Source organism: Eurosta solidaginis, chromosome 1, assembly GCF_040869045.1.
Source record: "Eurosta solidaginis isolate ZX-2024a chromosome 1, ASM4086904v1, whole genome shotgun sequence".
NCBI lineage: Eukaryota > Metazoa > Arthropoda > Insecta > Diptera > Tephritidae > Eurosta > Eurosta solidaginis.
In genome coordinates, this window is record NC_090319.1 from 377,433,693 (window position 1) to 377,460,380 (window position 26,688).

The window sequence follows — 26,688 nt, forward strand, 5'->3', positions numbered from 1 at the left end:
ACTCCCACTCCCATACCCATTCCCACTGCCACTCTCACTCTTACATTCAGTCCCAGTCCAGGAAATGCTTGTTCAGATAAAAACGAAATTTCGCATTACGACGATGTGCACCCCTTATGCACATCAAATGCTCTGGAGATCATGTAGCTTGTACTTAATTAAATATTAAAGATATGTATGTGAGGGAATAGGTATAACGGCATGAAATGTGTAGGAAGTTTTGTTGGAATGTATGCAGATATTTGTGTTGCGTGCGGTGCCCTTGTTTATGGCATTTCTTACATTTTTTAATAATTTGATTCTTTAAATTCTATTTACAACGCAATGTGCTATAATATTTTTGAGAACGTTTACAAAAATGTGAAACATTGCCTCTTTTTTGTAATAGGCATCGAAGTCAAAAATGACTAATTTTAAATATAGATTTTTATTGATTCTAAAGTTGGTGTATTATCAAAAATATAAATAACTCGATACCATTAATTAGGTATGGTATAATAAAAAAATTCTTTTATTTTTTGTTTACCAAATGAGTTTAAGTTTTAATGGTTTCTGACTTGAAATAGGAAAAAAAAAATAACTTGTCTTGTCCTAAATTTTTACACTCTGCGAAACTGGTGTACATACATACATACGTTTCCTGAGGGATCGATTTCGAATACTTTGAAATTTTTCGAAAAAATTAAAAAATTCGAGAAATTTGTACGAGATTTTCGAACTTTTTATTTTGTTTTACAATTTTTTTAAGTATGCTACTTTGTGCATAATCAGTTATATACCAATTTCAGACAGAAACTTAATGAAATAATTAGTCAGGTTTTCTACATTAAGCCCTTATTGAACTCAATTTTTCATATAACTTTCAAATTCTAAATTATCTCATTATCGCTTTACTGAATGCATGTTTTGTTATTGTAACGAATGACAATCCAAAAGTAATTATTTTCAATAATTTACGAAAAATGGCTCGGATTCGTGGACGGTGTCGATAAAAGCTGGAGTGAGATGCTGAGTATTAAAGAGAAAAGTTCTCTGGATGATTTATAGTCATACACTCAGAGAAAAACGCCGTTCTAAAATCCAGCACCACCGGACTCAGTTAAAGCTTTTCATGTTCTTACTTTTTTGTTCTTGAAAAACGAACGACCTGTTCTTGTTCTTGAACTGACACCATTTTCTTGAAAAGAGAACGGCTGGTCTTAAAATATAAACAAATGTTCTATTAATGAGAACGATGTTTTTAAATTAAGCCCAAGAAAAGAAAAACGATACAATTCGTGTGCACTACAATGTTAAATACAACATTTGGCACCAGCTACCAAGCAGTCATATGCCGTCTTTCAGTGAGTTTTACAGCTCCGGCTCACGCTCAATTCTCACGGGAATGCTCTGGATCATTGAGAGACTTGAGAAGCAGATGTCGTGAAATTTTCGCACACGTGAAATGTGATAGGCAGATGTCGCCGCTGTTTTTCATTTAACTCATACGGCGAAAGGCTAAGCAGCGACATCTATTTTTGAAAAAGTAGGTATATTAAAGGCCGCGTTGCCAACCTAAAAAGAAGTAATTAACAAATTATCTGGCTCACAAATGAACCATACTTCTTCTGGATTTATCTGGCTCAAATAGTTGTTGTTGCATTTACATGCAAAATTATTTATCTGGCTCAGGATTTTGCCACCGGATGATAGCTATATTGGCCCAGCGGCTATGATGTTGCGCTTGCGATCGTGTGTCGCGAGTTCGATCACCGTCAAACTCTGAATTTTTTTAAAACAATTTTTTTATGTTCTATTTTTTTAACTCTTATTTTTCGTTCAGTTCCATTCACACATGCACAGGTAATTCTCAAACTTGTTATGAAATGTTTTAAGTATATATGCAGATTACATCTTCAAATAAGAATAATTTCTCAATAAGAGAAATGTATGAGAAAATGCTTATTATGCATTTTTTCTTAAACTTTTGAATTTTAATAACAATTTTTTTGTTATAAATATTTTTTATTTATGACAAAAAAATTATTGTTAATAAAAAATAAATAAATATATTTAAAAAAATACTTTCCCCTCCCACCAAAGATCAAGCCCGAACCGTTCTTAAATTGAGACCGAAAAATGTTAAATCGACCCCAAATCGTTCTCGAAGCGTGAGAACGTAAAATCCTAAATCAAGCCCAAGTAATGCTTGAAATGAGCACAGAAGGTTCACGCATCAATACCAAACTGGTCATAAAATATGAACGGTGCTTGGAAAAACTGTTCTTAAAACAAGCCCATCGGTCACAAGTTAAGAAAAAACGTACTTAACAGACTTTTGTCAACGAATGTTCTTAATTTTGAACTTGTTTCGTTCGTTTTAGAACGATTTTTTCTCTGAGTGTATCGATGTGCATCGGAAAAGGTTTAATGATGTCTTATAAGAACATAATTAAACATAAGAACATAGTGCATTGAATAAAATCCCAAAGGTTTCAGAAGAAGACGATATCAGGGATAGCTCGCGTGACTGGTTACTATAGTATTAGCACTCATATTTTTTGGACGAAAAAAGCTTTTTTTGAAATGGTCTAATGCTAGTCGATATTTTCAGCTTATCTTTTTTTTTATATTGGAAAGCTTTTCCGTCATCCCTTGGTAAATTTTGTTGAATTTCTAGCATTGTATACCAAATTTGCTTCAGAGTAAAGCGATTTCGGCGTTGTGCCATCTTCAGTACCATTTTTCATTCTTTCACCCATAACACATTTAGGGCCGTTTTTACCACCTCTAGTTAGTCCATTACCAATATGGTATCGCAATTTTCATTTCCTCCATGCTTACCGAAGCTTCGCATCTCAGTTAAGTTCATTGTGAATTCCTACAAGTGAAAAATCTTTCTATTCCTTCATTGCGTTACGTATCTGTCAAATAATAGCAGACAGAGAGAATGGCTGTTGCGAAAAGCCAGAGAATGGAAGGAATGTTTTTTCCTTGCCATTTGTGTTTCTAGATTTTTGCACTTTGTTCTACAAAATATTCACAATTATCGATTTAGCCGGTGGTTGGTCACATTATGTTGGTGAAAATGTCAATTGAATCTATCTGAATGATTGCTTTTTTTCAATTTAACTAACTTAACAAGAGATTGTGAAAACGGCCCATAATAAAGAGAGATACATATTTACCTCCTATCCGCATCATAATTCACAAGCAAAGTGTATTTCATTGAAAAAAGTTTCTAATCTTTAATTTGAATGAGTATACGTTAAATGGAAGATTCAAAAATTTTCAAAATTTGTATTCACAAACGTCCCACATCTTTGTACCAGCAGTTCTCACAGTCTTTTGCTACTCTCCGCGACGCTGCCCACTGGGATCCAAAGCGAACTTAAGACCGAAAGTAAAACGATTTGTGAACAAATTGACCAAAGCACTCAAACCCATGCCGCATGGTATGTGCGGGAGTGATCTAAAATTGAAAAGAAAAGTTTATAATTTCTAATTATTTTATATAACTTGAGCACACTTAGCATTTGCAAGATAGTTTTTTTAACACAAATCACCGAAATGCATATTTTTCGGCCACTGACTAAAAAGCGATTCATCATTTCAGCGATTAAAATATGACTCTAAAATGACTCGTTCGAAAGCTTGAAAATTATTTATTGGAAAAACTAATAAATGTAAAGCGATTCTGAATTGGATATTAATACGGGGAAGAAGTAAAGCCTAGAATTGGAAAAAACTGTTATTGGTCAAAATTTGAACCAAAAATATTGTTGTGAATGGTTAATGCCACGTGCATAAGAAGTATATTCCTTATTAACCAGACTATCGACGAATGAGTCTTTTCCCTGCAGGCAGAGAAAATACGAAAGAGTCACCCAAAACAATAGTTTAGCACAACAGATTTAATTACTATCTTTCGAAGTGGAGCTAATTGGATGCAGAGTGGGACAGTTGATAGTCAAACTTGTGCAAACAGCGCTGACGCCTGAGCTATCTATACATAAATTAATTTATCAAAGCTGCAGAACCTCATACGACTCAACGACTTCAGAACGCGTTAAATGTTCGGTTGTGATCGAAAAATGAGCGTATTTCGACTGCTAAGGTGAATATCACCCTGTTTCGGCTCCCATTTCCAAAAAGACCTACATTTAGTAGAGTGCTTAGAGATTCGGTAGGAGAGCCCCCGAGCCTCCTATCTATTAAATTTATGAACAGATAGGGCGTTTTTGAAACAAATTCTGAGATAGGGCGGTTTTGGATGATAGCAGACTGCACTCAATAGTGAATTTTTGATTACTTTAAAAGCGCGATGACCCAAAAAAGAGTCGCATATTTGAATTTGAGCATGCTATGTGAGAAATGAGCCATTCCATACATACCGATAGTACTGAAAACCAACAGACAAATCTGAATCAACTGTGCTGCGTACAAACGAGTCTTCAAAATCCCATTGATAGCAAATTGAAGCGATTGTTTTTTGAGTTTTACGATGCCATGCCAACATGGTGGCCATTTGAATGCGTTCATGTATGCGCTGCCAATAGCTAATATCAAGACCTTGACGTGATGCGGATGCTGCTATTTGATAATTAAATTTTGTATAACGCGCTGCGATTGCCGTATCGGCCATCAGAGAACGTGGGTCAGTCCATTCCAGCAGTAACTCGGCACCCAAAACCCATGAATCAGTTATTGAGCGCATTAGGGATATTGTGCTACGTCCCATATTCGAACTCACATTGTACATGTTGCAGGTAACAGTTGTTGCTGGACGTGAAAGTTCAATAGTGGTTTGTGTTTGCAGAGCACCATATTCGCCACCACGTTGCATGGCGGCTTCCAAACGTAGAGAGCTGTGCGGATAAAAAACGACTCTAAGATTGGAGGCCAATGTCGTGGGATGGATATCAGCCATTATGGTGGGCGTTTGCTGTTTGGAATTACGGAGAGTGCAAAATAAAAAGAAAACTAAGTAATAAATATTTTAAATTTATATTTATGAGTAATCTCTTTTGAAACATACCAAAAAATCTTCGTAAAGTCGTAATGAGTAAATACCACCGAAACGAAATCCTGATGGACGTACATGACTCCACGCCCAATTGCAATGAATATGTTTGTTGACCGCCAAACGATGCGCATAGTCCAGCTCAATGCCATCATAATATTTTGGTCTAATGCGATGTGCGCGCAAATGCAGATCCTGAATATTTCCAGGATTCGTCTTCTCCTTTTTGCCAGGATAACGCTGAAAGCAGGCTGGAAATTGTTGTGTACATTTTTGTGGGCACCAATTGCAATCCATGAATACGAATAAGTGTAGTACGTTTTTTCAAAATGGATATGACAAATTCATAAATAAAAAATATATATTTTGTTCACTATTTGTGGCGTGTCCTTTCGACGAGGTCGCCACAAGGTTTTGAGGTTTTCTTAGCACAAAAAATGATTTTTAGAAAATATAAAATTTCAAAAATTGTGTTTATTTTCCTTTGGGAAAATTTCAATTCAGATTGCCGTAGACAAAAGCAATGTCAAAGTATGGTGAACTGAGCGTACAGTGACCTCTGAAATATTTAAACTGCAATAATTTTTTGTAATATTAAGTCAATAAATCACTGATCAATTAACCCGACCAATTTCGTTAGTTTAGAAATAGTTATAGGATAGGGATGAGGTTGAATATGAGAATGAGGATAAGTATATGGATGAAGATGAGAGGATGAAGACGACGATGACGCTGACGATAACGATAAGGATGAGGATGACAACTCTAAACATTATACGTCCTGCGTATAAAATTAGTTCCGAATTAGCGCAGAAGTATCACACTAAGAGACGGCACAAGTTTTAATTCTGTTCCCAGCCAGTGCTTTCAACTGACATTATTAATAGTCCTACGAAACGGCATACGGCGTCTGCCTAGGGGGACCATTAAACGCGTTCTTAACTGTTCAGTCGTAGGTAGTTCTAAGATGGTCCTTGGCTTTGATTGAGTTATTTAAATACATACAGTTCAGGCTTAAGCTCTATTGGTACAAGAGGTAGCTGCCAACTATACCACTGCGCATGTGATTAGCAACCGCTCGGAGGTAGCCATTAGACCCCTAGTGCGAAACTGATGCATAGCCGACAGAATATTTTCAGATGGCCTCCAAAAGCTTATTTGCTCTGCAACCAGCTTATGCTGGAGCTTGTGTAGGAATTTTGGTGATTATTTAAGCAACTACAGGGAGGTATCGAACTGTGTGCCCAATACTGTAATAACAGGGGACTTTTTCCTGAATAAAGACAAAGAGTTCGTTCCTCTCACTTTCTAGCAGCTTCTGGTATTAGGCTGAACATAGTTTTCAAAACATCACGTGGACCTTTATTGGTGTCACGACAGCCTCGACTGCCTGTCGACTGTCTGATAAATTTGACTTTAGGGGTTGTTGTTGTTGTTGTAGCAGTTTCGTTCGTATACTGTCCGGTTAACTGAACTGACGGCTGTTTGCAATCTTCCCTCCCGTAACTCCTTCATTTATGATGGAAGAAGTTCGTTAGTGGTCAGTGTCTTATAATAATGGCAAGAAGTCTAAAGTCACAGAGCATGGATTCAAAGTGAGACATTAAGCTGCACAAAGAAGCTTCCAACTCCAAAGTCACAGCCCACATGAAGAAAATTAAATTCTTTACTTCTTGCAGTTTCTGTCTTATCTCAATTCCTTTTATGAATTGAAGCTACCTAAAAATTCCTGTAGAAGTTAATCGATTGCGTAAGGTGCTCTGATGTCGAATCCACACGTGCTTAAAATACCATTGGAGCCATACGTATAGGAGCGCTCCTGAAAATACAGTGTCAGCTGATTAAGTTCGCCCTTGGCACCTGAATTTATTAACTCAGTCATACCACATGTAACCTACATCCCACTGAGCATTTAGGTGATTAAATTTTGAATTTCCCTACATATCAGCACAATTTGATTACTCTTTCTTACTAAATAATGAGTTATCATACAACTGAACAAAAGAAATAATCAAACTTGAATACTTTGATGATCAAAAACTGAAAACCATTTTTCGATCACTTTTTGGAATCATTTTTGAAGTCCTTTGATGATTAAATTTTAATATTTCATAAGAATCAACAAAAAGAATAATCTAATATGAATACTTTTGATTATCAAAAACTGAATATTGTTTTTCAATCACATTTTGGAATAATATTTGAATCAAATGTGTTTGCTTTAGGTGATCAAAAATTGATAATCACTTTTCAATCAGCTTTTCGAATCTTTTCCGACTATCTTTGTTGACTGAACAATAAATTTTATACTTGTTAAAATTTTACTTTTCATCGTCAATCTTATTTTTTTCACGTGCACACATTTTTGCAATCACGCAGTTAGAAAAAATATATAAAATTTTTTTTATTTATACAAAAGATATTGTAAATGTTGCTCGTAACCGAAGATGTCCCCAATCATTTCTCCACCTTCGGCTTCCCAGAAAATACATAATGGTTGGACAATACAAAGGTTGTGAGCTATTTGAACCCCAGGAAAGTGAAACTCTCTTGACATACCTGAATACGGCTTCAACATCCCGTCGTTTTTTAAGATATTGACGATCATAACTGATGTTGGATGTTGTAGTCGCAGGTGTATATCGGTCAAGTTTGTTTGCGAATTACGTTTGGTTCAAATAGCGCACTTCTGCATGCTTTCTTCCCCTGATGAAATATGATTATCATGTAGCATGATGTAATTACAAGGTGACTGACGTTGGCAGCTTCTCTTTCTAATCCGCCATCATGAACTCCCACTCTGAAACTCGATTTGCCTCTTTGCGAAACTACTTTTTCATTCAGAGGAAAAATTGTAATAAAAACCATAGAAATTTATTTTCCTGGAAAAGTATGAAACGGCATCACTTTTTTTCTCCAACTTTATTTTGTGTTGACTTTTCTATCGTTCAAACTAGTGACATTTATAAAAAAAAAAATGTATTGTTTATTCAACAAAATTATTTAATTTGGCAAATTTGCGGCGTTAAATGATGGTAAGATGTTTTATAATTTAAATAATATCGATAGATATTATTTTAATATGTTCTTATAAATTTATTTATAGGTTTTGTTGGAGGTGAAGCATGAAACCAGACTTCTGCTTATGAATCTGTGCAGCCGCCGTTAAACATTTGAAGCTCCTCTAAAGCAATTAGATGGCGTTCAGGGTACAAGTTTGGATTTGCTGGAACAGCGCATATTATTTGTTTATCTACCACCTGAAATGGTGTATTGAAATACAAAAGAATATATGTCGGATCATTTGGTGCGACCGGTGTTGAAATATGCCGATTCTGTGAAACATATCTGCGGCACAACGTTTGGATGAAGCATTTGCCGTTGGTGATAAATTCGTTCATAAAGATTTGATAGCAATTCCACGTATTCAAGATCAAGATGATGCACAAAACGATGATGATAATAATGCTGTCGCAAATATTAACGAGACAGGCGCCACTAAAACGATTCATCCCGGTCAACGATTCTCACGCAAGCGTAAACGTCGTTTAACCCAACGAACCCTGTACAAAGCACGAGCTTTGAAAAACAATGAGGAATGCAGCTGAATTGATTGCCACCGATCCAACATTGGCTTTCCAAAGAGCTGTGGGATTACATAAGTAAGGATGAATCAGAAAATCAAGCACGCCGTGAGAGTTTGGAACAACTTATAGTCCTCTTGCCACGCGAATCAGCACAATGTCATGGTGAACTTTAGTGCAACTCTGGCAGCGAGAATACCAAAAACAGTTTCCACCACCAATTGGATAAAGTTAAAACCATGTCAAAGGATGAAGCCGAATCCTTAATTAAACGAGCACTCTATGTCTATCTACAAGTCATCAGTAATACGTGTTTGGAACATTACTTTTCTTTTTGGTCGAGTCGAAGCGAAAATAGTTACAGTCTCTAGCACCCCATCAACGACAGAACGACGAAGACGTGAATCGCAGGGCAGTAATGTGTATACTGAGAAATATAATTCTTTATTGCTAACGTAATTTTATATCTAACCATCGAGTTTTATTTTTGCTTTCTACTAACATATGCACTTTCTTTATGTGGAAACGTTGCTAATCACTTGCAAAGGAGTTAAACATATTGTTTTTGTTCCAAAGTTAAATAAAAATAATACATAATATCAAATGGAATATTCCACTTTTAAATCCTGGGAAACCAGCTAACGATGGTGAGTTGTATCGACCGAAATCACTCCTTTCGCTAGTACGGAAACATAAATTACGGATTGAACCAGGAAAAACCCCACCATAGGACGTTGATTGTGGCACTCGACCTGTCGAAAGTTTTTGACACAGTCAACCAGGGCACGCTACTCCAAGACATAGAAGGTGTACCGAAAATTATCTGAATGGTCGACAAACATCGGTTCAATTTAGAAACAGAAATGAATTCAACAATGAAGCTAAGCAACTTTGAAGTAATTTTGAAATTAATTCAACTTAAGAATGTATGTAAATATATCAAATTTTATACATATTTCTCTATGTAGATTTGTACAAGGCAAACCTACCGCTGTCATTATCTTATAAGATCCAATTTGCTGAATGTCTCATGTAAGATAGATTGCAAATAAAATATAAGTTAAAATAAAAAAAAAAAAAATTTAGAAACTAAACTTCAAAATCTAGTAGAATTAAACAGGGGGTGCCACTGGGTGGTGTCCATCCGCGATTCTGTTTTTCTGATTTCTACATATCAAAGCTCCCTTCCACACTAGAAGGAGTTACCATCATTTCCTATGCCGGCGACTCCACGATAATGACAACAGGACATGGCCCTCCAAAAAACGAGTTTGTTTATAGAATAAACCGCTATATCCCCTGTATTTCTCGCTTCTTCGCCTCCTGTTTAGGACGTGGAAGGAACAGATGACGCAAATATTAGACTTCACGTCGATGGTGCTACGCTACCGAATGTCAGTCACCTAAAGTTCTTAGGGGTGACGTTCGATAACAAAATCACCTTCAAGTCACATGTCACCGAAATTATAACAAAGTACAATACCGCAACAAAATCCTGAAGTTGCTTATCAGCAGCACTTGGGGAAAAGATAAAGAAACGTTGATAACCACTTGCAAAGTAATTTGCCGGCCGCTCATATGCTACGCGTCATCAATTTGGTCGCTAATCTTAAAAACACACACTGTAAAAGGCTGCAGGCCCGCTAAAATGCTGCACTCAGAACTTTCACGGGATGTCTTCTTATGACCCCTGACAGCATTAATAGTAAGGCAAAAGATCTCAAAATTAAAGAGCATAACGAAATGCCGAAGGGATAGTTTTTGCTTAGTCACAAACCAGGAAACTATAGCAAACAACTGCTTGATCTAACCCCGCCTCCAAGAGAGTTAAGGAAATATCTCCATAAGATGAGATCAGGCACCTACATACCAAGGAGCCCTAAGCAAAATTCATACAGAATCAATAAACGCTTTTGTTGGGTTGCGGCCGGTGAACCACGTTATCAATATATACTATCTTATCCTTGCAGAAGAAGAAAGCATACCACCAAGGGAGACCCGAAGCTCTCTTTGGCTTTGGACCTCTGCCCACAGTTGGGCTATGAGCATAATGGTTGGAGGATAAGCATTTTGATACCCCTTCTCGAAACAAAATTTGGCATAATCGAAAGTCCGCAGGACCTATACTATTATTTTTTTTTTTTTAGGGAATGTTTTTTGGCAGAAATATACTCGAATCGCTTATCAAACCATTGTCGAAGGACGACGTAGTTAAGTAAAAATACTAAACATTTGTTTTTAAAGTACTTTGAACTGGATACAAAAAATTAATTATAAGAAAAAGACACATTACCTATTTACCGCGGCAGTCGCTTTGGCCTATATTCACTTCTTTAATAAACAAATTAAAAAATATTAGTTTCGTGCTTTGCTAAAAAAACTACTAGATTTAATACTATTTCACAAAACGGCCCTTTCTTTACTTCCCCTTTTTCTCATCCTTCGTTTAATATGGGAGTTTCCAAAATGAGCTGTCACTACATATACCACCTTGTCGTTATTACATCATGATCATGTAGTATCTTATTTTGTATGAGATATGAAGAATAAATCATGATAATCGTATTCAAAAATGATTCAAAAATCTCAACAAAAAAGATTGAAATATGTTCACGAATATGATCAGAAAATTACTATGAAAAGCAGTCAAATATTACTCTAAACCAATTAAAGTTCAATTTTACAATGATAACAAATATGAATAAAAAGCATTTCGAAACATGAATCAGAAATCATTATTCAAGAATAATCACATTTATGGTACATTTTTCTCCCGACGATACATTAATTTTCGAATAGAAAATACTTTTAAATTTGAACGTTTTTAATCATCTTGGGGTATGATATTTGAATATTTTATGATCAAAAATTTCAAAAAATGCTGGCTGGGATATAGAAGAGTGCACACATACATACATACCAAACACATAACTTTGTATTTATTAAAGTTTGTTCTCTTCCACAGATATCGTCATTGGTCTTATGGTAGTCCTAGCCTTAACATCAATCGTTTGGAGTGTTACCATACATATTATCTCAGGAGATTTTTATCATGGCATATTGGGTGCAAAGTTGGCATTCCGTAAGCGAGACTTTCGTCAAATGGACGAACATTCCAAAGAGATTTTCTGTCACGATTTGGACACATTATTAAATGCAACATATGCGGATGCTTTCTTAAGTGATGACGCGTATAATGGTGATGAGACCACGTCAATACCACTAGATGATAATGGTAAAATACAAAAGCAGAATTTTTTAATTAAAACCTAAATTGCAAAATTGCATTTTTAATTTACAGTTACCACAAGTCAGCCCAGAGTACGCAAAACCTATCATATTTTCCAATTCGTACGTCCTGATGAAGATATACACAAACCACAAGAGGACGAGGTAGCCGACGAAGAGACGACCACTGAAGTGCCAGTAGTGAAATTTAACATGACACACGATCGAACATTTTTAGCAACAAGTACGTATTTATGGATATGAGTTTACTTTTGGGGGGGGGTGATAATTCGCGGGTTTCTGGTTATTCGGTTAACGTTTGCGTTTGGATTATTCAATTCTTCAGTTCTGGTGATACACAGGCGAAGTGGGTGAAAAAAAGGGCAAGAGTAGAAATGCGCCCGAAGTTCTGAACTTTGCGAAAATTGCGCTTGTGCGGTGTATTTTCGAGATAATTGTTGGATCCGTTTGGTATTATTTGAGAAGGTATTCGGCATAATTGCGTGGCTATTTGGGGATAGTCTCAGCACAATTTCGCAATTATTTTTCTAGTTTTCGGAATCATTCCGAAATTACTTTTGAGTGTATTTACTATTTGAGTTTAGTTTGAAAATATTTGGAAATAATTCCGTATTGATTTGTGATCATCTTGGACCATTCCGGGTTAATTTAGATATTATTTCACGATCATGTAGTAATTGTCTTCAGATCTGTCCGAGGACTGTTTCAGGATCATTTCATTGTATCGTGAACATTTCGCAGTAAGCTTAGATATTGTTTTTCATTTCCACCACGTGGTATGGATTCGCCTTGCTCTTGGCATATTGCTCATACTTTTCATCATGGTTGGCTAATCTCATCAGCTGATTTTCCTTTTTTCATTTGACTGGGGTAGGGATTGTCAAAAGGATATGGCAAACTCAAGATAAAACCAACATATTGACAACATTTTCTTACAACACACAAAAACTGCTAAGTTTTATGTTTTCATTCCATTCCTTAACACCAACGCCTAACACCAACACGTAGATTTTGACAATCTGAACAAAGGTATGTTGCTGCTGTAGAGATGAGCCAACCATATAGTTAAGCCATGGTTTTCATCATATCGGAGTCATAAAAGAGTCCTATATGACCATATTTAGAAGGCTCATATTTTCTACATATTTCGTGCTCATATTGGATTCCTAAATTAAGAGTGCTTCGGCAATGTTTGAGGGGAAGTAAATATTCATATTAACCAATTCCGAATATTTACATAAATTTTTGCTGATTACGCCAATGTTTGTTGTCTATTATGTATTTTGAAAATTTTTAGTAGATGTTTTGTTTTGTTGCAGTGATGTTGGATGTACACAAAACTCGTTGGCACCAAAGCGCTGCCGTTCAATTCATTTATAGTTTTCCATTTTTGTCGGAAATTTTTGCAATAATTTGGACAGCAATGTGTTTAATATTTCAATCAGGCGTACAAAAATATTGGTGAGTATAAACGAGGCGTGGATATCAATTCTTTACTACATAATCATTGGTAAAGAACTTGATCGGAAATGGTTTATTCTAAATGTTTTCGTTGTTGTAATTAGTGAAGACGCCTAGGTTTTAAATATTTTCTAAATTAATTAAAATAAACTTTCATATCCGCATATATCATGGACCCCTCCCCAATAGTTTTCTAACATCTGTTTTTAAAATGTGAGATAATAATCCACAAAGAAGCTTTCTTCAATAAAAAATATCATTTTGAACAATGGTGGGAGCCATTGTCCCAGTAGTAGCACAAGGGTTAAGGAAGAGCTTTATAATAACTGAAAGTGAAATGACTCCAATTTAAAAATTTTTTGCGCCTTTTAGACTTAATTTATGTTGCCAATATTTGCTAAAGTCTCTCTTCCTAAACTGAAAGCTGACCATCAGTGCAAACAGACCCCGTCGTAAACGGTAAGTCACTAGCTTTTTACTGTCACTATTCGGTGGGAACAACTTCCATATTTATGGTCCTTAATGGGCCTTTTAACTGTCATCGTCTGAAGCAAGCAGTCATGTCCACCTTGCATCAGATTTTGAAAATTTTGAGGACCAACCCTTAAGACTATATGCGATGACATCCGTTCTATCTGCGAGAGGACCGTGTGATTCCGCATGAATAAAAATCTGCATTTCACTTGTTGATGCCGACCAACACACCTCTCAACTCATCATTTATGAGCAGGAAAAGTTGGGATTGCAATACTTCAGGTTCAGCAGGTAACCGTACACAAGTCTCTCGTCGTAGAAAGAGCCCACTCCTATCCAAGGTTTTCAGCCTTGCTCCCTTCCAAACTCACCCAATAAAAACGATTAACTTCCTGAAAACTTGCGTTGTTCGTTCCTCGGCGCTTGTAACCAGCCGGAACCCTTGATACTATTCCATATACTCTAAGCAGGGATTAGCTTCAGGAAACTCCGTCATTGCATTCATATAAACCACAGAGTTTGCAAATGTCACCCATAGCCATCCTTTCCTTAAGAAAGCTCCGCCTATCCTGCTTCTGTACAGAACTCCAATTTCCTGCTTCTGTACAGGACTGGTACAATTTCGCTAAAGGTTTGATGCTGTTTACTACTCCCTGCTATGAATTAAGGCTGCCCTACAGCTCTAGAATCACCTATCACACCGAGCTTGCATACTAGGAGTCACCAGTTCACTCCTTGATTTTTGAGAATAGGTTCATAAGCCCTTGTTCGTTCTAGCTACCTGTTTTTCCAATGGCATCCCCGCAAGCTGTACAAGTGTGCCTGAGGAGCTCTCCGATACCATCCCACTTAGCTTAATCCAATTCCTGCAGACATAGCCAGCTTTGCTTGTTGGTTTCGATGCCCCTCCGCCAATTTAAGAAATACTCTCATTGTGAGTAGCATCCCGGAGGTGATTTGACCTAAATGCTTCCAACGTCTAATTGTCTCTTCTAGTCGTGTCACGCACAGTGGCTATCAGTGTTATGGTCCGACTTAACCATCTCCTGGAGAATCCTTCATTGCACCTACACTACCAATCTACCCGCAGCCATTTAGCAGGGTTTCATTCCTACTTACTGAGTTATCGAAACCACCATCAGATCATCGTATAAGAAATAGCCAGTCATTCTGTGTGTGTGTTTTGATACATTCATGCAGTCACCACCAATCCATCTACACGGCATAATCGCTTAAACCCGCTTTTATCGAATTGTTCTCTTTAGATCCGTCACAGCAGGGGGCATTTCGTGTAGGTTGACCTTAGGCTAATCCAGAGCCTGTTACCACATATCATACTTAGGCCAAGAATCTTATTTTCTGAGATCCTGTGAACTATCTCAATATTTCAATGAAAAATACATTTCTGTTATTTTCAGGGGACTTCCGAAACCGTGGCGCATTGTTATTCCATCGATAATTGTTTTTACTCTAATGACATTGAGCACACTCATCTATACGGTTTTGGCCAGCACTTACTTGAAGAATCTCTGCAATGGAATGCGCGAAAATCTAACCAAACCGGATGCAATTACGTAAGCTTATGACGCTTAGTGCTTTTATAGCAATTTTGAAATATAATTTTTCCATTTTAGCTGCGGTGAAGCCATCTCCTTGCTACGTCCCTACATACGTCAACACGAATTCAAGCATGATGTTTACTTAAATCTCTTCCGTTTCTCCTACTTGTTCGCTTTCGTAATGTGGCTATTGGCGTTACTGCTGATGGTTTTGCGTTACTTCTTTGCCATCGATTTCCAATTAGTTGATGTGCAATCAATGTACGATAACAAATTGGCGCGACGCTTAAGTAGGCCGGAAGCTGAATTTACTGACGTACTATTAGATAACGCACAATCACCCACACTTTTACTGCCACGTACCAGCGAACGTAATAAATCGGAGGATGATTTTCAAAGTGCCAAGTCGAATTTGAGTGAAATAGCAATGCCGTTAATTGATACGGGCAGACATCAACGAGCAGGACAAGTGCAATATGGGCAAACGCAGCAACAGCGGGTAGTTTAGTGTGATTAGTTAAGTTTAAGTTTTGGACAAATGGAGGCTTTTATTAAATACTTAGAAGATGATTGCAAAAGAAGGAAGAAATAGGTGATTAGAAGTTTGCATCTCAGGAATATTATTTTCTCGGATTGTGCACAACTGTACTTTCACAATTGTAGCTCAACATATACTCATACTCATACACACGCACACTCCTATTAGAGCTAGCAAATAATCATGTGTTTTTGTGGCAGTGACTGCAAGATCAATTTAAATCACTGTGACAGCTTCAAAGGTATTAACCTTACTGACTGACTGTGGCGGGCTTTGAGTCTTGTTGTCGTACTTACCAATAAAAGTAATCACAGTTCACGTTACAGGAATAAACAACCTCGATAATGTGAAGCAATGAACCCGTGATTTGTACTGCGACATCCCTTTCGCTCATTTCACGGCAGACATCAATTCAAAACTGTGTAATATCATATCGATGGGTGAGCTTGTGCTAAGTCCTATTTGACCAAAACTGATTTAACTGCACTTTCTGAAACTTCAGCATCATGCCTACCTAGTGTGCATTTTTGGTAATTGAGTTATCAATAATGACGGCTCAGAAGCCATTGGAAATATCTGTTCGCCTAAATATCAATCGCCTCTAAAAGACAAAATATGCTCTCCTGAACACCTTGAAATTTGTCACTTATGCCAAGTGTGCGCTCACCCATCGATATATATTATTTCTAATTGCTGTTTTTATGTAGAGCGAAAAAGGGACCCGCTCTTATTTGGAATCAAAATCTATAAATAAAGTTTTGGTTGTAAAATGGAGATTCGACTATTAGCGAGCCTTGCGCAATTTTGGTCGTAGTGATTTTGTTTAGCTATATTTTATTGAAATAATTTGCTAAAAATAAACGATTGTGAACACACAAAGAAATCTATTTGTAGTATGGCGCTATTGTGAATATTTGCACTGAATTACCGGCAGTTGCTCTGATACGCCAGATGGCAGCGCAAACTGTAAGTTTAAATTGATTGATAGAACAGCTGATTTCCATTGATATTTGTTAAGATACTTTTAGATTGCTTGCGTAAGATGCGCACGGGTACGGCTCGTATAATATAAATATAGTTTATTATCTACAATCCACGTAGATATTTGAATTTGATAACACCGTAGCACAGAGGTTCGTGTCTCCGCTATTAAGCACAACTCGTTTTGTAGCGAGTTATTTAACTTCAATAATTGCCGCTAGATGGGTCTAACTCTCCTTTGCGCGCCTAGCCTAGAGAGTTACAAGTAAGCATACATACAATTGAAGCTAATATATACCTGTTAAATAGCGGACTAAGCGTGATTTACTAGGTAACGACTCTTCTCTCATTTTTCCCAAATTATTAAACACATTTTGTATTGTTTGCCTAATATAAATGACGTGATTGCGAACTAAGGTTTTGATTACTCTTCGCTCACTACTCAGTCGCAGCCAGTGATGAAAAACGAACTCAGTTCACTCTAAAAATTGCATGATATAAAAGAACTCTTAATGTAATACTGAACCACGCTTTAAGTCATATTGTCACAGTCACAAATTGCTGTTATTGAAAAGTCACAGTCACATATCACGCTACTTTGTTTAAAGTAAAATCAGACTTAGTGTGAATGTGATCTCTAATATATTCTATATAATATTGGTCTTGCCCAACTGTTCAGTCACAGTCACTAATGTAAGTCAATGCGATTGAAATGTCACATTAACAAAAAACGTCATTCGTAGCGGGAAACTGCCAAATCTAGCTCTTACTTACTCCAAGACGAGCAACATTAGCGTGTGTACATCCCTCCTGTAAAATTCACATGTACTTCCTCCCAGTTTTTAATTTTATAAGTTTTTTTTTTTGTTTTAGTGAAAAAATATTTATTTATTTTATTAATTTTTATAAGAATATTTTTTAATAACTTTTACTCACTATGTGCGTGTATTTCACGACATTGATAACACTAAATATACGGAATATATGTATGTATGTACATTGTAAATTCGTGTGCTCATATTATTTTGCAACTCCTTTCGAATACACTCTCAAACCAGTTTCATGGTAATCGTTTTGGTTTCTAGATAATTATCCAGACCATCTTTACCCAATTCACGTCCCATGCCAGATAGTTTAAAACCACCGAAGGGTGTCTGTGGTAGTATTGCATCATAGCAATTGATCCAAATAGAGCCGGCATTCACGTTGTTGGCATATTTCATTGCTTTGTTAATGTCATTGGTGATGATGCCGGCAGCCAAGCCATATTCAACATTATTGGCACGGTCGATAATCTCATCGATATCGCTGAATTTGAAAATCGACATGACAGGACCAAAAATCTGTAAGAGAAAAGAATAGTGAGGGAACCATGAAAAAAACTGTGAAGTCTAATTAAAAAAAATTGTGGGCTGTTGGATGTGAATAACTAGTCACTAACAAAGAGTCATACCTCCTGTTCTTTACCAAGTTAAGCAGAGAGCGCCGCCGATAGAGTTATTGAACGGCGATGGAAAAAACTACTAGTGAAATTAATGAACGGGTGAGTATGTTGACGCATGCGAAAAGTACAATCGGTGAGTCGGCGAGCAATTGCCAGGTGTCTAAACCATCTTTGGGATGAAAAACTCGAATAGTGGGTGGCTAATGGCAGATGGTGGATGGTCGGCCGGGGGATGGTGGAATGATGGGACTTTCCGAAGGAGCCCGAGTTCCTCCGAACTTTTCCAGATCCGCTACCGCTAATGCTTACAGAGATTATTTGGCAATCCCGGTCAGAGACAGACTCTTGGACCCAATACGCGTCGTTGTGCAGGTCACTAGGCCACAGCGTCATGCTGTCATGCCACATGACTATTTGAGAACTCTATAAAACAGGACTAGGTATTTTTAAAAAGAGATATAAGATCATTGCTTCCAAGTTTCCCTTGATTGAGGGAGTACCGCTGTTATTGTGTAATTGGGTTAAATTTCTGAGTTTTGATGGACAGACACCTGTTCAGGAAAATGGTTTTAGGATAAGTAAAGCTTCAGCAGCCTTGTGCTGCTATAAGGGAATATCATGAAAAGAGCTAGGGTCCCTCCCTTAGTTAGGGAAACGCCTGACTAGAACTGCCAAAATATAGAGTTCTGCGAAACGAATCATTTGTTTGGGGCTCGAGGAGTTCATACAACAATGCTTAGAGGATTTTCCGTAAGGTGGGCAGGTTAACAGAAAATTCAAGTGTCTCCAAATCAGAGGCTGGTTGCGATCAAGAATACAGGTCCTGGAATATTCTCATCTTACGGACGCATAGGGCATACCTCACTGCATTCCAAGGAATGGTCGGTCGTTGTGGACTTTAGATAATATAGAGATCCGATGGCCCCATAAAGAAGGGAACTTAGTGAAAACTTAATAAATGCCTGGCGCACAACATCTCTTGCAGTATATCGATATCCTTGTGGCCAGAAGTTGTGTTCATTTGTCTCACTAGCGCTAGTGTATTCCAGGTGGTTGATGGTTTGTTACGGAATAGTAAAGTAGAAGCCCAAGTGGTATGAATCTGGAATGTTTTTTTTTTTGAAGGTGCAAGATGACAAGGCATATACTCCCGCAATCTGACCACTTATGCTGGGAGGATCTGAGAGTGAAACGCTACTGTTTTTTCAAGCTGTCAAAGTGAACTTTCCCTACCTAGTGGCAGATTCCACCCAACCTTGACTCACCTTATTAAAAGCGGTCATGTAATCGCAGAAACCCTTCCGGAAGGCTAAATGGGGTGTTGCGTATGTGGGAAATCGGATATAAATCTGGCCTCGGGAGCGGTTTTCCTAATAAGGCACTTGGCAGGTGTACAGAAATATAGTGAATCATTTGCTTCCATATACTCCTGTCAAAACCTTTCAAAAATAGGACAGAGAAAAGATTTATCGAGCCCGCATCGGAATCAATATAAGATATTGTGAGAATCACGTGAGTTCTTACCTCTTCCTGAGCGATTTTCATGTCATCAGTCACATCGGAAAATACAGTCGGCTCAATGAAGTAGCCCACATTGCCGACACGCTTGCCGCCGCACTGCAATTTAGCTCCCTGTTGCTTGCCACTTTCAATATAACCCAAAACTTTTTGCATCATTTCCTCATTGACTTGAGGACCCTGTTTAACAGACTCATCAAATGGATTGCCAACTTTGCGTGCTTTTGCTGCAGCGACAGCTTTTGCGATAAACTTATCGTAGATTTTCTCATGGACATAAGTACGACTGCCGGCGCAACAGTTCTGGCCATGATTTGCGAAAATTGCTTCATGTGTAACATTAACAGCTAAATCAACTATGAGAGAGAGACAGATGAGGTAAATCAACTAAAAACATGTTATGTGGACAAAGCGTCTACTTACGATCAGCATCATCAAATACCACCAACGGACTTTTGCCACCCAGTTCGAGCGAAACACGCTTCAGATTAGATTGCGCTGCTGCCTGCATTATGATGCGTCCAATTTCCACAGAGCCGGTAAAAGCAACTTTCTGTATATCGCGATGACTTGAAATCGCTGCACCTGCAGTTGGACCATAACCCGTTATGATGTTTATAACACCCGCCGGAAAACCAGCTTCCTTCGATAGAGCAGCCATGTGTAGGGCAGTAAGTGGCGTTTGCTCGGCGGGTTTCATAACAATTGTACAACCAGCTGCGAGTGCCGGACCCCATTTCCATGCCAACATAAGCAGTGGGTAATTCCATGGTATAATTTGGCCAACAACACCAACAGGCTCTTTGCGTGTCATTGCGATGAATCCATCAACAGGTATGGTATCACCGAAATACTTATCGGTCCAGCCGGCGTAGTATTTCAATGTCGAAATTGAGTAGTCCACATCAACTAGAGCATCCGCAAATGGTTTGCCATTGTCTTGCGTCTCAATGCTAGCCATCAAATTTGTATCACGTTCCATGAGACTGCAAAGTCTTTGAGGTTGGAAAAAATGTTGAGAAGTTAGTTTGTGGTGAAGAGATTACAATATTTGTTTTGCATGCTCCTCTTACTTGTTTATCAGATCTGTGCGTTTTTGTGGGCCCATTGTGCGCCATTCGGATTCTTTGTGGAATGCTTTCTTTGCAGCGGCCACGGCCAAATCCACATCAGCCTGTAAGTGATGTTTAATATAATTAATTATAAGCTAATACTTGCATATATAAAGCAGTCCATGACTAATTAATAAATTGTTTTAATTGACTCAATTTATAGGCCATCCACATAATTACCTTATCGCCCTCAGCAACTTCGACAATCACTTTGCCAGTTGCAGGATTAATGGTTGGAAATTGTTTGCCAGACACAGCGTCGACGAACTCATTATTGATAAAAAGCTGTAAATAATAAATATTGACTTTATTGAAAAATTTACAAAATATTAGTTCACTGAACTGCTGCAAGACGAGATAATGCAAGCTTCCTTGTAAGTTGCAGTGAATCATTTTTTAAGTATGGGGTTGACATTGATTAAATTATAGAATTATTCCACTGACAATTCAAAAAGGGTAACGTCAAATTTTCTTTTAACCCAGCCTGCTAGGAGGCTCATTACATATCCACTGTCTGCCTACTACAACACCAAATCTCGTTCCCGTGTTGTGAGCTGAGGTTGAGACCCGCCACGTAAAAACAACTGCCAATTATTCATCTAGGTAACAAGCCAGAGTTAAACTCTGTTTTATTGATCTCAACCACGCAAACGTTTTGAGGACTAAGACTAGCGGGAATGGATTCGGAATATGTGACTTTTGTAAGAGATTGTACAGTTGCACGGCTGGTTTATGCACTCCCTGCAGTCAAACCAAACTAGTTGTATACTAGCTTGCCAAAAATTCCGACTAGTTAGAGTTCTTTCTTTTTTGCGGATTAAAAACTGGCGATGTCCTACGAAATATCAATTGTCAGTCTCTGCACCAGCATCATACCTGTTGACAAACACCAGAATCCTACCAGATGCGATACGAATCAGTATATGCATCAGCGTCATACTAATTGGCATACTTACATTAGTTTATTCAAGAGTATATTGAAAGCAGAATTAGCGAGCTAGCGAAGGTATTTACCGACTCAGTATGGATTAGGCTTAGGGCCTCCTTATGTTTATCTGGATCAACCGGCTAAGTTGGAAGTGCCGCATCTCATCGTAGTGCTAAAAAGATGTTTCGCGGTGCATAACTGTGTCAAAAGCTTTTGAAAGGTTAAGTGCCTTGAGCACCGTCCTAGGATGAAGATTTGGGTGGTTCCGTCCGCAAATAATCTTGGTGTTAATGGCATTTAGCACGGTGGTTGTGATGTGCATGTTACGGAAGCAATGCTGATGGCCGTCTAACCGAATATTTGTTTTTAAAAGCATAACAGTTTCCAACGGGTTTCTACTAGCCATTCTTCATTATTCTAGAATGACAAAGGCTTAACCGACAAGTAAAAAACATGCGTTAGGTAGTTGATGTTCATATTTCCAAGGTTTTAGCAACGGCATTGCTATTCCGTCTGGGCCTATTGAGTAGAAAGGCTTGGTCCTCCTAATGATTTCTTTAATTTGCAGACGGAAAGGTGAGGTGTTATGTGCTCATATTTGTGTTTATGTGCCCGTTGATTTGTACGAAATGTAGGCTCATTAACTGAAGTATGCATTGCAAATCGCCGGCAGAGTGTTCGCAAATTTCATAGTGCTCGACAGACAAAATCCTTGTCAATGATTGTATGAATAACCCCAAAAAAAATCTAGTCAATGAACTATTCAAACACTAGCTAGTATAAATATCACCTCAGAAAATTCTAGTCAATAAACTAGAAGGTTTGCTGACTACTTCGGCTTTTGACTGTGAAGGCAAAGGCTAACATCGCCACCGTTCATGAAGAATTATTGAATGGGCAATGCAAATGGATAACAAAGCCATCAGACGTCTGTTACAATGGCCATGAGAAGGGAAGCTAAGTTCAAAGTAACGATGTTGGTTTTGTTGTGTGAAAGAAACTTCACCGTTAAGTATTGTCGTACAAAGTTTTGGACCATTGTGAATCTAAATAAGTGTGATATCTTCTGCATAGACGTCAAAATTCCAAAGTGATTGGATCACCTGATTTGTAATTGACTATCGCTGTCTCATTTTGTATCTCTTTCTATCACCCGCTGAAGATAGCCGGCCCTATGCGCCGCCATATTGAACACCCTGTCAAAACGCTTAAAAGTACCCATATTGAACATCCTGTCAGGCAGTTGACAGATAAGATATCACACTAAGTTTGATTCAGAATGATGTGAACGGTCATCTCAACGCGATATTCGTCAAGGCAAGGTTTTTCGATATAATATTGTTACGAATATTAGCAACACTAAGTGGTACTGTCATCTTTAAGCGATGCTAAGCAGTGACTTGTATGCACATCAATAGATCAATCATTATGTCTACACGCAGCGGAGAAGCAACGCACAAACACATGCAGATATCTTAATATAAAAGGCAGCAACAGTAGAGGCGCGACAATCATTTTGATTTATTTCCATCTGTCGAGCAATAGTAGTGTTATTGTGAAGAAATTTAATAAAGGCCATTTTGCATTGGAGTTATTTATTCAACAGTTTGAAGGTTTGGAAGAAGCGGAATTTCAGTAAATTCGCTACAATATGCTCCCAAAACATATGTTCATGAGACTTACATACTTATGCGTCTAATTACTAGATTCATCTCTACAACAACAATATACCTTTGTTCAGATTGTCAAAATCTCTCTGTTAGTGTTAGGTGAATGGAATGAAGAGAAAATGTAAAACTTTTCCATTCTTCTGTGTTCTGGGATAATAATGTGCTAAATTAGATGCATTGACTAGAAAAATAATTTAAAGTAATGTGAAACTATTTTTTTTATAAAAAATTTACCTCCACTGCAGTAAATAATTGTCATTTTGTTGGTTACATTTTACGTTTGCCATCACCTTTTGACAATCCCGACTCCAGTGAAATGAAAAAAATAAAACCCGCTGATGACATGAGCCAAATAATTGAGCCATGATCCGTAGCTTATATTTTCAATAGCAACGATTCCACCGTCAAATACACAAAACCAACAAAATTCTGAACTCCCTTAATATCAAAATATTCTGAAATGTATTGAAAACTAAGTCGACGTTTACACACACAAATTTTTGTTGCTGATTATCGGCAACTACTATTTTGGAGTTGCGTATCATATTTACAAAGAGTCGCCGCTTTGTAAGGAACAATTTAGCATTTTTTTTTAATTCTTTCCAAAAATTTGTTTTATTTATTGAAAAATTATTGTGAATTATTAGAAATTTCAATTAAAGTTACATATAAATATTTGTGTAGGTACAAAACCAACAAAAAGTTCTGCATAAAAAAAGAAAACCAAAATTTGACAAATAAAGAAAGACAGAATAAAGCAACTCGCCGAGCCCTAGAAACCATTGTGGATAAAACAAGTGTGATAACTTCTGCATAGACGTCAAAATTACAAATAGAATGGATCACCTGATTTGAATTTGACTCATCATTTCTCATTCTGTATCTCTTTCTATCAACCGCTGAAGATAGCTGGCCTTATATGCGGCCATATTGAACACATACTGAACAAAACGCTGCCAAAATGCGAAAAAGTAGCCAAATTGAACATCCTGTCAGGCAGTTAACGGATAAGATATCACACTTGTCCATAGTACAGGTTTACAAGTATGATATGTATGAGAAGGAAACAATTCCTTTCTCTTTCTAACACACTGCCGTTTGACACTTCGGTCAGTGTCAAACTAGTGTGGAACTCAGTGGAACATGCGTTTGACACTGAAGGAAGTGTCAAAATTACCGGGGTTATTGTCGTGGAAAGCGACACAGGGAAACAAAAAATGGAGCGGAATATCAGATATGGGTTGCCGTGATGATAAATTTTTATTTACGAATTTAGTATGAAAATGTATTGCACCTATATTTTACAGAAGTCTTGAATTGGGGTATCTGAGGACGCGTAGTTATAGCAGCATTAAGAATAGAAACACGAGTGCTAAATTTTTCTACCCGTTCAAAAGTTCTCCGCGAAAAACATTTTGAAACCGAGGTCGACTGCAATAACCCGTCCAAAAATGTGGAAAGAGAAATAAGAAGACGCCTTTTTTCGTGTTATCTATAGTTCAAAGGCGAAAAAGTATTCGAATTATTGGAAGCGAGGCAAAAACGCGTCTATTAATACCCCCTCGACGGTTTTGGTCGTGTCTTAGCAATCGTGCCCGGTAATAAAGTATCAAAATTTGTTAATTAAAATTGTCCAAAACATATGGATTTTAAAGAGAGATGTAATTAAGTGCTCATTTGAAAGTAAATAAGGATATTTCTTTGTAATTTTGCAATACAAATTTTACACAGTTTTCGTTAGCAGCTACTACACGGACCTAAGAAGTACAACAGTGCCAAATAGCATCCAGACAAAAAACGAACAAGAACAAGCATTTTATCAGGTGAGCGTGGCTGTGTATGTGTGCGCTGCTACATATCCTACTTGTAGACCTGTACTATGCACTTGTCTTATCCACAATGCTAGAAACTCAGTGCCCGTCCGCTTTCCTTATCACCATGTTTTCGTCAAGTAACGAGTTTAAGCAACAAATGTTCAAACTTTATTTTTCCCAATTGTCAAGAAAGAATTTACTTCGTTTTGTATTATCACAAAATATGTATTTACAAGATGTGCAAATCGATAGAATGCCTTCCTTGGAAAAATCACATTTACATACCTTCGTATATTTGGGTGCTTGATTTGGATTTGCCATTTTCTTTTAGTGAAATAACACACACAATTTATATTGTTAACAAAAAATACTCAACTAATAAGTAATAAATTTAGCACTAATAATTCACTTTGCGGTCACCGGCTATTCGACAACAATGTTGTTGGCTGTGCTTCTTGAGCAACTGAGTTCTCTCATTTAGTTGGTGGAGCTTTTTATAATTTTACTAAATCTCAACAAAAACAAAAAGTTATATATTGCGTTCACCATTGACATATGATGACAACCGGCATGTGTGTTTATTTTTTTAGTATCTTAGTATTAGTATTTAGTATTTATTGTATTACTATTAGTGGAAAGAGTCGATTTTGTTTATACGAGTTTGCTTTTGAATCACTTTGAAGTTGATAAGACCAAAGACGCTGTCATGCATACATATTAAATTCCAATTTTATACACATTTGTATAGGTATCTTTGGAAGTATGTGTGAAAAAACTTGCATATATGTGAGTATGAATGTGTGCACACGAGTGCGTATTTGTAAGACGTCAGAAAAAGCTTTAAAGTTGACAAAAATCGTGCGAGTAATCTCTAAAGAGGGTGGTCAACGGTTGGTCTACATAGGGATATAGTTCATCCCCCACAGTCCGATTTGGGGTTAGACACTTTGAAATTTTAATGGCCTATTTTAAGAAACAATAAAAAACGGCAACAAAATTAGTAAAATAAAAAAAATAAAAAATAAATGGAATTGAAATTAATTATTAAAAAAAATACGTAGCCCTATACCGAACATAGAATACAAGTACCACACGGGGAACAAATGTAAATTTATATATACAATGTTTAGTTTGGAAGTATTAATTTTTGCTTTTTTGTGTCTTTATATGAAATCGTAGAAAACGACAGTAAAACCTCAATATTTCTTTGAAATTCGTTTCTTGTTGGAAGCAAATTGACTGTGTACTCCCTTCAATAATCCTATGTATAAACACGTACCCAAGATGGACTAGAAAAAAGTTATACAACATGAACTACGGTCAATTTTCAATATACTTTCTAGGATTTCGATGA

General features: G+C 37.2%; 3 protein-coding genes and 1 pseudogene across 13 annotated transcripts in view; 2 read left to right on the forward strand and 2 right to left on the reverse strand.

The window, feature by feature from the left end:
- LOC137238325 (uncharacterized) overlaps positions 1–17,854 on the forward strand; it is a 68,062-nt gene extending 50,208 nt beyond the window's left edge. For all 11 annotated transcript variants that reach the window (XM_067763175.1, XM_067763172.1, XM_067763177.1 and 8 more), the window contains 5 exons: positions 11,552–11,821; positions 11,888–12,058; positions 13,155–13,296; positions 15,189–15,344; positions 15,405–17,854. In XM_067763175.1, the coding sequence (XP_067619276.1) occupies positions 11,552–11,821; positions 11,888–12,058; positions 13,155–13,296; positions 15,189–15,344; positions 15,405–15,837 (1,172 nt within the window). In that variant the 3' untranslated portion in view covers positions 15,838–17,854. The remainder of the gene's footprint in view (positions 1–11,551; positions 11,822–11,887; positions 12,059–13,154; positions 13,297–15,188; positions 15,345–15,404) is intronic.
- Positions 3,331–5,299, reverse strand: LOC137245195 (mitochondrial import receptor subunit TOM40 homolog 1). Its single transcript, XM_067775480.1, has 3 exons — positions 5,018–5,299; positions 4,374–4,924; positions 3,331–3,451 (listed from the first exon to the last, which is right to left on the reverse strand). The coding sequence occupies exons 1-3, from the start codon at positions 5,297–5,299 to the stop codon at positions 3,331–3,333; spliced, it is 954 nt and encodes a 317-aa protein (XP_067631581.1).
- On the forward strand, positions 8,032–9,045 carry LOC137252277 (lipid storage droplets surface-binding protein 1-like; annotated as a pseudogene).
- LOC137238324 (aldehyde dehydrogenase, mitochondrial) lies at positions 17,704–25,957 on the reverse strand. The gene is made up of 6 exons (XM_067763171.1): positions 25,620–25,957; positions 21,103–21,207; positions 20,884–20,984; positions 20,234–20,805; positions 19,817–20,166; positions 17,704–18,191 (listed from the first exon to the last, which is right to left on the reverse strand). Exons 1-6 carry the CDS (start codon positions 25,653–25,655, stop codon positions 17,898–17,900), a joined length of 1,458 nt encoding a protein of 485 aa, XP_067619272.1. The 5' UTR covers positions 25,656–25,957; the 3' UTR covers positions 17,704–17,897.
- Between the last annotated feature and the right edge of the window lie 731 nt (positions 25,958–26,688).